Here is a 12,287-nt window from a genome sequence, read left to right as displayed (position 1 = left end):
ATGATGGTCAGACCCTCCTCAGACTCAGCACAGGTCATTGAGTGCTGTCAGGATTTGATGAGAGAACGTAAGTCACAGTTGCCGGCCACATGCGGGTGTCTACAGATAAACAATTAACTGTAATACCAAGTCAGTGGCATGATTGTCAACCAACGTATATGCAACGTGCTTTGGGGATTCAGGGGCCGGTGCAAATAATATTGATGAAAGTGTCAAGAAAGTCTTTATACAGGAGGCATAATTTGAAATTTGCAGAATAAACTAGATTTTTTTTTTTCCCCAGGAGAAAAAGAGGCATAAAGGCATTCTAGTTAGAGGCTGGAAACCTAAGAATAAAATCCCACAGCAGCAGAAAGGATTTCAGCATAGAAGCTGCCTTTCTAGAGCGAGGTAAAGCTAGAATGGCAGTCTGGGCCAGATGGCAGAGCCCCGAAGGCTATTGCTGGAATTTGGTTTTATTCCGTAAACAGTGGAGAAGCCATAACAGATTTCTGACGAGAAGAGGGATGTGATTGATCCTTCAAGTGTTTTAGAACATAACTGGTGTATTGCTGGCAGTGTATAAAGTGGATTGGATGTTTTCACTAAGAAAAATGTATGAAAAGCTGCCTAACACCTATTTTAGGAATACAGGAAGTTGACATTCTACACTTAAAAAAAAAAAAAAAAAAAAAGGTGGCAGTGGGGGCGCTGTGCTTCCAATCTTCCATCCAGGGCTTGAGAATCCTTAATCAACTGCAGTTGCCACTGAAATACCCGCACCGTAACCAAGGAATGCTTCTTGCTGAGGCTCTTGTGGTGTGTTCTGCTGCTTTGAGAAACCATGTCTTACCGATGTAAATACATAGGCCATAGCTGTCCCTTTAATAAAGGGCATGTGCAGTGCAGATACAGACATCACCTCACTTTTCCCTCCAGCCTAGAAACCGCAAGGAGTGGCCAAAATGAGATATAGCAGCAATGTTCTCAACAAGGAGTGTTCACTGGAACAATAATTTTTCTTTAATATCCAGTGTATTGTGGTATCAGATTATGATCTACACAGACTAACTGTATTCAGTTTGTCCACGCCTAGAAGTGACAAAAACTAGCACCTTGATCTGTGACCTCCTGGAGGAATTTCATAAAAGTGTATCATCTGGTTATGTTGTTTTTAAGAACCCAGTACGGAAGTGTCTCCGCACGTATGAAGTATGTGGCATTTGCCTCTCCTTTTAGAGGATAACAGATTGGGATGTCAATTTGGTAAAGTAATTTGCAAGCCTTGCCATTTCAAAAGTATATATTTATATAGATGAGTATAATTTGCAGAATTCAGAAGCTGTACCTTTGCCAAGTACTGTGTGATCCCTTGAGGAAAGAACAGATTGGAAATCTTAATAGATGGCTGTTACAGTAGAATGAACTAGCTGGGGACACATCTTAGGCAAGAGTCAGGTAATATCAAGCTTGACAATTTCAACCCAAGCATAGAGTTTGGAATATAAACAGCATTTAATTGCTTAGGAAATTGGCTGCCTTAGAGAGGAAATCCACTCCATGCTCCTTATAATGTTGCAAAGCCAGACAGGAGGAGCTAAGGACCCTGTTTCCCTGAAGATGATTTCATTGATGTGGGGACATAAAATACAGTCAAGACCTAAGGTAAAGAAATCTGTGTCAGAGAGGAAATGGAAATGCAATCTGAAAATACCTAATTGGATTTGATTTTTTTCCTCCCCTGAGAAATCTTACTATCTTAGATTTATTACAGATACTTTTCTTCTATTTTATGTCATACTTGTTTATTCTTACAATTTTCTCTTTGAAAATCAGCTTTATTTAGCAAAATCTGTACAAACCAAGTCTTTCTTATGACCCACAATGCCCTCTCCATGTACTGTCCAATGCTAAAACTGCACATAGTAGGTGCTCAGTAAAATCTTTTCTCTCTTCTTCTGCTATTTGGATCTATAAGCACATTGAATTTCTGGCCAGTGGTTCTACTGGGCATGACCAGATGTACATGGAAATGATGTGATGTGTGCTCAGCCATCCTTCCAATCACTCAAGAAGTATTCGTTAATCAGTATTTTACCATACGACTGGCACTGTCCTAGCCAGTGGTGGAAAGGACAACAGTGAACAAGCCCCTGCCTCAAAGAGTTTAGGTGTCTTGAGTGACAAAGGCAATAACAAATCACCTTGTGTTTGCCACTTATGATAGTGCACTATTATAATAAATATACTAATCCCCCTGTTATATGTGGGAAGTGCAAAGTGCCGTCGCAGGGGAGAGAGAGCCAGCCCAGATGGGCAGTGCCAGAGTGAGAGAGGGAGGATCTTCCGGGACCAGGTTATCCCATTCACTGGCTACTTGACCTTCTGAAACCAGAGGTAACACTGTTGTGTTTGTGTAGTGTCTGAGACATGGAGTCACCCAGTGCCTGTTACATTAATACAAATTCTAAAAAAGAAAATTAGTAGGCATCCTGCTGGTTAAATAGACATCGTTGTGAGACAATTCAACTTAATGAAGACCGACTGGGAAGTAACTGCTCAGAAACCTAAAGTTTATAGCATGGCTTTGAGAAAGTGAGATGGAGCTCAATAACACCATAATTACACTTTATTGGAAACAGTGGCACCAGGCAGATGAGATAATGAATTTCAGTGTGTCTAACACAGACCATCCACCCCTGGAGGAACCCTGTGTTTGGACTGTGGAAGGAAGAGATTGATTAGACAGTGAGGAAGGATTATATTCTAATTCACTGGGATTTCTCTTGGCAAGAGCATTTAAAAGTTTTTGTGTACTTTTTACCCCCTTAGAAAGCTTCACATAATCTTTCATTTTGTGATGAAATGAAGAGTTTTTCTCTGAATCAGGTGAAGTACTGACAAAGCCTTGCAAGCAGGGCCTTTGGGATTCCCTAATGTGTCTACAAGAGTACCATCCTCCTGGGATCAACATTTATAATTTCCAGAGAACTGGACTCTGATTTGCATATAGAATGGCCCCATGTCAGCCTGCCAGAAAGAGGAAGGGGCAGATGTGGTACCAGCATTTTGCTGAGATGGTTGTCAATATTTATGGTTCCATGAAAGTAAAAATCAATAATGTTATGAGCCAAGTGGATGTCCCATTAGCTAAAAGCCAGGCTTCCTTCATAGGGTAAGGGAAATATGAAACATAGGAGCCTGTTTGCAAATTATTTCCTTATGTGTTATTGACCTTCATAGAGGTAAGATAGGCCGTTTTATTTAGAAACATTTTGCTTGACCCTGAAGCAGGAATAATCGGTACATTTTCATATTGCCGCCTTAATTTTCTCATTTTTACAGCTACTAACTAGTTAAGAACATTGCATGTGTGTTTTGGGGGTAGAAGGGAACATTACCTGTCTGTTTAGCCTTTTATGCTGTCTGTGATCTGGTTAGTTGATGCAGGGTCAATTGAGCAGCCAGGAAAAGGAGACTTGTTTAGGGACATGTACAGAAATTTGGGGATTGTGATAGCAGCAATGCTTTGATACTGAAATTCCAAATCTGCTTAGGTGACTGTGTGACTGTACACGGTGAGCAATTTCCAGCTGTCTTTGGAGCCAGAAATCATTGATAACTACAGACACACCTTTACTTGTGTATGTGTGTACACATGTGTGTGTCCCTCCATTTCTTTGGAAAGAAAAGCATTTTAGGATGTCTTCCTTGTTTTCCCATGTTCTGTTCAAACATAAAATCCCTGTCTCCTTATTGTTCCTTTATAGACCCAGGTGTAAATAAGGAAACTATAGCCCACCTAAGTTTCATATTCAGTGCTCCCGGCTGGGCTCTTATCCCATCTATTGTTCGAAATTCAGGGCTGCCTCTTCCTGTGCACACAAAGTGGGAGGAAAAACCCACTTAACGGCTGGGCGTGGTGGCTCACACCTGTAATCCCAGCCCTTTGGGAGGCCCAAGTGAGTGGATCACGTGAGGTCCGGAGTTCGAGACCAGCCTGACCAACATGGAGAGACCCCATCTCTTCTAAAAATACATAATTAGCCAGGTGTGGTGGTGCATGCCCGTAATCCCAGCTACTCAGGAGGCTAAGGCAGAAGAATCACTTGAACCCTGGAGTTGGAGGTTGCAGTGAGCCGAGATCACACCATTGCACTCCAGCCTGGGCAATAAGCAAAACTCCATCTCAAAAACAAAAACGAAAAACACTTACCAATTTGGTTCCTTTTCCCCATCATTATCTGTATATCAGTTGAATTAAAATTCACCAGGTGCCCACCACTTTGTGCCATGCCCTGGACTTTCAGATGTGACTGTAGCATGGGCCCTGTCTTTTGTTAAAGGATACTGTGGCAGTGAAATCATGACTGTCTTACAAATATAAAATGAACATGTGCCAATGATGTTATTTAACTCACGAATTAATGAGGAGACCAAGAAAATGTTAAAACTGTTTTAAAGGAGAATTCACTTTATAAAGATTTACACTTTCTACTGAACAAAAATTAATTTGCATTGTTACAGAGAGGAATTATTTGTATTGTAATCAGTTTGCCACGGTTTATGTTCTATTCCTACAAAGTTGTAAAATAGCCTAGTCAGAGATTAGCCAAAGAATTAAAGGTTCCCACCCCCTGTAGAATTAGGTAATTCATGCCCAGCATTCCATAGAAAGGGTCTGTAGTAGTCTCTGTGCCAATTTCCAAGTCTTGAACACTTTTTTTTTCCTGAATAGAAGTGACAGCTATTTAATTGGTCATGGGGACAGGGATAGAGACTCACAAAGCTCTTAAGAATCATATCTATTCCTTTTGAAAGTCTCCGCTATCTCAGCTGCTACTTTCCACTTCAGGTTTTCATTATCTCTTAACTTTGGTCAGCTCCTAACCAGTTTACCTGGCCTTCACTGAGTCCTTAATTCAGTGCTTCTGAAACCTCCATGCGCATAGAAATCACCCGGAGTAAAATGCAGATTCCAATTCTGGAGGTGTGGGAAAGGCTGAGTCTGCATTTTTAACAAGCTCGCAAAGGCTGCTTCTGCACCTGGTCTTTGAATAGCAAAGAGTTCTTCCGTATGCAGTTTTGTAATGCCTACTGTGTGCCAAGTTCTCAAGAAACATGGAAGAGAGGGAGAGGGAAGGAGGTTAACAAAGTCTGAAATAACCAGAAATGAAATGAGATGGGCATGGATTCCAGCGGTGACACCTGATAGTATCACTATGATATTATTTATTCCTCACAAAGCTAAAGGGCAATTACCTTCCCAAAATTAAAAAGGCTTTCAAAAACATTTTTTAGTTATTTGATAAACCGTTTAGTGCCTCACTGCAGAGGGCCTTGCTTCTGTGGGATTCTCTGACATCACTCTTAACTTTCATTGCCAGTGATAATGACTTCTGAAGCCTGAAGTATATAACAGGATCATTCAGCTTAATTGTCATGAGAACATCTATCTCTGGTAGATAATGGCATGTGTGAAAATACTCTTTGACATGAAATTTAAATGTTTACTATCAACTATGATGTTTCCTAACTTTTAACCATTGCATTTGTATCTTTCCAGCATCAATTGCTACAAATCTATTGGGAATACAGTAGTTTCCCCTTATCCTTGGGGGATACATTCCAAGATCCTAGTGGATGCCTGAAACCATGAATAGTACTGAACGCTATATATACTATGCACAAGCTTCTTTTTACTTCTTCACAATTTCATAGATAAATTGTTCTTACCCTAGATTTTAGCAACCTCAGCATACAATTTTTTGCTTTCTTTATTGTGAAGAACTTTTACCTTTTCACTTAAAGGAAGCACTTTGTGGCCTTTCTTTGACATTTGCAAATTGCCAGCATCACTACTCTTGCATTTTGGGGCCATTATTAAGCCAAGTAAGGGTTACTTGAACACAAACACTGCTGTACCATTACAGTGGATCTGGCAACCCAGTTGGCTACTAAGTGATTCACAGGGAGGTAGTGTAGACAATGTGGATGGACAATCAACCCTGGACAAAGGGATGATTCATATCCAAGTCAGGTCAGAGTGAGACAGCGTGACATTTCATCATGCTATTCAGAACCGTGTGCAATTTAAAATGGATGAATTGCTTATTTCTGCAATTTTCCATTTATTATTTTTGGTCTGCGGTTGACCACAGTTAACTGAGACCTACGGTAACTGAAACCCCAGAAGGTAAAACTGTGGATAAGGAGGAACTACTGTAGAGTGCAATGACATATAAAATACAAAGGGAAAAACTCAGAGTCACCAGAGGACTGAAATATGTTTTGGAAATTTTATTCTCATATTAGCCCCTCAAAACTGGAGACAGATCTGTAAACCAACAATTACTGTACAGAGTGACTAATGCTTTAATAGCAGGATATGCGGGGTATTGTGGAAACATAGCAAAGAGACACCGAATGCATCCTAGGGTTGCAGAATCTTCAGGATAGAATAAGAGCTGCCTGGGGGACCAGGAGTGTGAGAGACCCAAGGATAAGTGCACAGCATGAGCAAATGCAGGGAGGTGTGCAGTGCTGTTTAACAAAGAGGGCTCTGGCAAAGGAAGCGGGACGGATGGATGGAAAGGAAAAAAGCAAGACTCATGAATGAACCTGTCTATTAACTCAGGTGCATTAATGTTGTGAGGATCCTGATTAGAAAACGGTGGGCAATTTCTAATGAGCAAATGATTTATATTCCCTCCATAATATACCAGTGTTTCCCAGTTCTTACTGTGGAAGAAGCACATCTGCACATTCTAGCTTCTAAACTGCATCCACGTTCAGAGTTATGCCTGAGCATGTTCACAGAAAGTATTTGGAATTTTTATAAGTGTGTCTTTGATGTGATTTTTATGAGCAGTGTTAATTTCTTTCCACATGAATAGCTTTAATAATGCTGCAATCTAAATCCTGTTTAAATTAGTTTATATTGTTTTCTGCCTTCTCAGTGATCTTTCCACTGAATACAAAATTGAATTTACAGTTGAGTATTGAAAATGACCGTTCCCAATATCCTCCTGTAGCCATCCAGAGGGAGTTACTGGCTTAGTCTTAATTAATATAAATTAAAGTCACTTCTTACATGGCAACAAATATTGACTGGAGTTATCAAGCATGCCTTAACTAATGTTTTTTTAATTTAATTTGAATGTCAGTACATCAATCATATATCGGCCTGTCAGTTTCAGAAAGTTCGGAAATGAAGATGAAATTGGGAGTCTATGAAACTATATTCCTCTTTTAGGCTAATGGAATTCTGCCTCCTAGTACTTGTTAACGTGTTAGAAAATCTCTTGGCTACTTACTTTTGAAAGCGTGTATTTTCAGTGGCTTAATCCTAAGCATATTGTTTCCTCTTTCTGAAACTATAATCTGCCAGTGAATGTATTGTGCTCTAGGTCTAGGTGTGACGAGCAATAAAATGTGGCTTTCAGACCATTTGAGCAAACATATGTTTTTAAAATTGAAGTGTTTTTTTCCTGATAGTAAAGTTAGTCTATTTATGAACTAAGCCACCACGAGCAAGAAAAGGAAAAACTACCTGTATATGAGAGAAAGAGGAGAACAGCGTTACACTCTGTCCTTGTAAAGCTCATAACAAAAATGTTAAGGATTTTTCTTTCTCTGTGTTATGTAGGCATGAAACTCATAGCAAAGGGGAAAAAATAGTACATGAAATCAGTGTTCTCTTTTTCTGTTGTTATCTTTTCAGAGGGGAAAAAAAAAAAAAAAGATTTCTTCTAAGCATTTAGTTTATTTCCGCTGTCTTTGCTGAGGTCCATTCTCCTAACATATATTGGTGGGAAGAGAGGTAGAGAGTGTGGAGAGAGGCAAAATTTATTCTGCCAGTAACGGTGGCAGTGGGCCTCTCACAAACATAATGCTAAATTATGGGCCTCTCCATGGACTGAATGTAATGTTAAGTTGTGTGATGGATTTTATCTTATACAAGCCGCTTCGGTCCATGAAATGAGATAAGAAACCATTGCAGCTGGAGTTCACTGAGGGTTGAACTTAGACTGAAATTCCCGAGTTAACAAAATGGTATAAGCGGCTACAATACTCAGTAAGTGTGTTCTGTGCCTATGGGTTGAGATTTTCAAGGCAACTTGAGTCTGTCATTCACGGGGTGTTTTGTGAGCACTCCCAGGCCAGTTATCTCTGGTTAAAGTGTGAGGGCAGGGGGGCAGGTTCGCTCAGAAAAAAAGCTTTGATCCCCAAATCTAGAAGGCCGCTGTGCAGCAGGAGAGGGCTTAGAATGGTGGCTGAGCGTAGGCACATCCCTAAAAGCTGCTTTCTTCCCGGGGGAAGGCAGAGCTCAACCGCAGGACCTTGAATTAGGCTCAGCCCTACCTTCTTTCAGGACACGCACCTCCTGGGCAAGCAGCAGCCATACTAAGGAAGCTGTACTGGTCTGGGAAGAGGTCTTTGGGAGAAAGCACACTAAAGATGTTTGTAAAGCACCCTATAAATTTACAAAGCATTCAATGGTGGGAAGGTTTCGTATGATGTGTAAAATACTAATAAGAACTCAATAATTGATTTTAAAATCTGCTGAGTGAAATGAAATCTTTTTCTCAAGTATGAATCTCCCCCTGTCTATTCATGTGAACTGTATGTATGTTTATATGCAAACAATACATAAGGATGTCTCCGATGCCCCTCCAGCGGAGGGGACAGTGCCTGGCACACAGTAGGCCCTCAGTATTTTTTAAACGAATGGGTAAGAATCTGAATCTTTCAATCTAATTTTGCTCCTGAGTTTTAGAATTCAGAGTCTACCTAGTTTACTTGTAAAAATGTAGGATATGTTTCCCTAAAGCACATTTTCTAGGGATTGCAGAATACAAATGAAAGGATTCTCCCCTCAGGTTTGCCTGGAAAGTAGGCAGTGAGCCTTCAGCGGTAGTCAGATCGATTAATGTTGTAACAGCTGACGTACAACTTCCAGTTCTAATTAACTTAATCACCCACAAACTTCCTTTTTCTCCACCTCCAAGCCACACAACACAAGTTTGTTCCAGTAACCATTCCCAAATAGGCAAGTCTGTTTTCTTTGAAATAGAATTTATCACTTATTTTCAGGTGGAACTTCATTTCCCACTTCCTGTCCCGCCTCCCACCCCCTCCCCCACCTCCCGCCACACACACACATCTCAAACCGGGTTCAAATGGGCTTTCCATAGCAATCCAAAGCAAACACTGAACACCTCAGGAAACATGTTCTCTTTTGTGGAAAACTAGGAAATATTCTGTTTTTCAGCCTAATTAAATATATGGTATTAGCCCTAAAATGGAATTCGTTTTGAACTACAGTAGAACAAGAATTGACTTACTCCTACTACCTGCCTTAGGGATAGTACCATATATTACGACCAGTTTTAAAGTAATCCAATCTTTCTTCCACATTCTAACACTAAGTCAGCTGATTCTATAAATCAGAAAACTGGTAACACTGTATAATATTTTTGTTAAAGGAACAAAGAAATGAAGTAGAGACCAAGTAGGTTAATAACAGTTTTTCAAGTCCATCTTAAGAAAGAGAAAACAAGGTTTGGTGGAAGAATTAGGCTGTACCTTATTCCTAAGAATGCCCAGAACAAATCTCCTATAGCTGAGCTCATGGAGTTGGTAGATGAGAATGTGAACCTCCTGAGTGGTTCTCTGGTGCCCTGAAGTTAGATGAGAAAAGAGAAATTAAGTGATTATATGGCAGTCAGTATCAGGAAAGCTAATTTGTTGAGTTCTGAAAATATATCCACTAGGTTGGACTATGCTCTGTCTTTTGAGAGGAATAAGAATAAAGTGTATTTTCTCATGTTGGCATGATTTGTACTTGGTGGTTTTCCATTTCCAGATGATAGCAAGTTTTCAGAGGCGATCACAGTGCTGCTTTCCTGGATTGAACGAGGGGAGGTGAATCGGCGTTCCGCAAACCAGTTCTATTCCATGGTGCAGTCGGCCAACAGCCACGTCCGCCGGCTCATGAATGAAAAAGCCACACATGAGCAGGAGATGGAGGAAGCCAAGGAGAATTTCAAAAATGCCTTAACTGGGATTCTCACTCAATGTAAGTAAAATGTTGGGGGCCATCTCTTTTGTTGTGATTTTGCCTTTTCTTTTCGATTAATTTTATTTTTTCATTTGGGGGTAAGTAGTTCAATAATCTCCCATTTTTACTCCACATTGAATGGCAAACCTCATAACCTATTTCATGTTCTGTGGCACCTTGGAGGAACACGGACCCTGCCCTGAGAGTTTACTTCTCAAGGTGAGCAACGTTTCTGTAGCTTTTCCTCAGAACAGCAAGCCTGGCCACCAGGGCAGGGCAGCTAGATGCATCTGTGCCTGCTGGACCCACCACAGTTCATATCATAGCTGCAGGGCCGCCACCCTTCACCCGCAGGCTGTCCACACAGCGCCCTGTGTCCTCCTAGTGCTGACAGCAGAAAGCAAACTTGAACACGTTCTCCTTGGGCTCTGTGTAGGAAAAGGGTACTATCAGAAAAACTCCTCAGGATCTTTTATTTGGGTGAGCTGTGGCTGTCAAAATGAGCAATTCAAGAGCAGGGATTTTTTTTGTCCTTTCTTCATTTGGAAAGCAAATTGCCTTAACTACTTAATGCCAGTGATTTTTTTTTTTTTATGTCCAGAGTCTAAATGATGAAGGGGTGTAAATGGGGCTTTCTCTTAGAACAATAGTCAGGGTAATTACCCAGGGCTCTATTCAAAAAAAGGGCGTATATTTTTTTTATGGGCACTCTATCTGTGTCTGTAGTTAATGTCACAGCGGCATCATGCATCACAGCTGCCGATGTTCTCTTGCTTGGTAAAAGCCATTGAATGACACTGTAACAATGCCACGCTCCATTCCATACCAGGTGCAGGGCCCTACGCGATAGCGACATGTGGGATGTATATTTCCATTCTGAAGATAAGTACTATTTTCTGTGATGTAGTGTGCCAAAATGCCTATCACCTCTTTCATCAGTGCAAACACAAGGAATAATGTATCTGTCAGGATGGGATGGAAGAGAGGGCAAAACCGAGATCTTAAATGTAAAAGTATCTTATATGACTTTATCAAAAGACAGGTTTTACAGCAGCGTAGCATATCGTATAACAAATTCCCAAATGTAAATTCTGGTAAGTGATCTAATATCCAGTATAAGACCAATCTGTCTTTAAAGAAAAGGAATAGGAAAAAATAAGACTGCTCTGTCCTTACACAGACTGATACCAGACCACATTACCTAGATTCACCAGGCTTGAGGAATAACCCTTTCTTTAACAGTGTATGTCTAGAAACTCTAAGGTTATTAGGGATAGAATAAAGAAAAGCAACATTAACAGCAGTTTTTAAAGGAGGGAAGGAAAGAATGGATCAGTGGATGGAGGGAAGGTAAGAGTGAACTGGTAGTGGAGAAAAATAAGAGAGAGCACAGTAAAACAATTCTAATAATACAATTTCTTCAGAGTTATAGTAAGAAGTCTTGTGCCTGAACAGTGAAATGGTTACTGTATGTTTACCTTTTGCTCACTGGCATCAATTTTAAATAAGTTCTAATTCCCATGCAGTTTATAGTCCCAACGGGCAAGGAAGACTCAACCCTTGACTCTAACAATAAAGATAAGAGGGCAACCATGAATAGGCGAGAACTTCATTTTCTTTGGCAGTAACTATTGAAAGAGGCACCTATTACAATGAGGCCCCTATGATGTGGCTGAAAGAACACGAAATGTCTACCTGTCATTATATAGGTGTAAGTTGGCCCATATTTGAAGCAACTGAGAGATGGACAGAAAAGTGTAGCACGTGGGACTACAAATACTTTTTGGTATAACAACCAAATTGGGAAGTGATGTGGAGATTGACAGCAATAATTGGCTTCTGAATGCTGGATGTTGTGTTGAGCATCCAGCTTCAGGCGATACTGAAGACCCCAGCCACATTCCTGGAGGCTACACTTTGGATGCCTAAGCAAGGGAGTAGGTGAGCAGAACAGGCACTCTCCCTGGGCAGGCTGGCTCATCACTCCCTGAGAAGGAGTGAATGAAGGGGTGGAACAGGGCCAGCAAGATCCTGTCTCCTGGAAACCACAGGAGTAGAGACTGCCTCTTAGGCACCTCAACTTTGAAATATCAAAAATGGAATGCTTGCTTCTAATCTTCAAACCTGCTCCCCTTTTGGTTTTTCCTTCCCATTCTCGTAAGTTCTCAAGCCAAAGTCTTGTACTTTTTATAATTGCCATCTCCCACCACCACAACCGACATCTAGGTCATCAGGAAGTCCTGTT

At 40.7% G+C, this 12,287-nt stretch overlaps 1 protein-coding gene across 5 annotated transcripts in view; it reads left to right on the top strand.

Moving 5' to 3' along the window:
- Positions 1-12,287, top strand: part of ENOX1 (ecto-NOX disulfide-thiol exchanger 1) — a 582,538-nt gene that overhangs the window by 427,982 nt on the left and 142,269 nt on the right. For all 5 annotated transcript variants that reach the window (XM_037986753.2, XM_037986751.2, XM_073013850.1 and 2 more), the window contains one exon: positions 9,848-10,060. In XM_037986753.2, the coding sequence (XP_037842681.1) occupies positions 9,848-10,060 (213 nt within the window). The remainder of the gene's footprint in view (positions 1-9,847; positions 10,061-12,287) is intronic.

This window comes from Chlorocebus sabaeus, chromosome 3, assembly GCF_047675955.1.
Source record: "Chlorocebus sabaeus isolate Y175 chromosome 3, mChlSab1.0.hap1, whole genome shotgun sequence".
Taxonomy (NCBI): Eukaryota; Metazoa; Chordata; class Mammalia; order Primates; family Cercopithecidae; genus Chlorocebus; species Chlorocebus sabaeus.
Note: the sequence above shows the minus strand (reverse complement) of the source record. Positions and strands in the feature narration are given on the sequence as shown.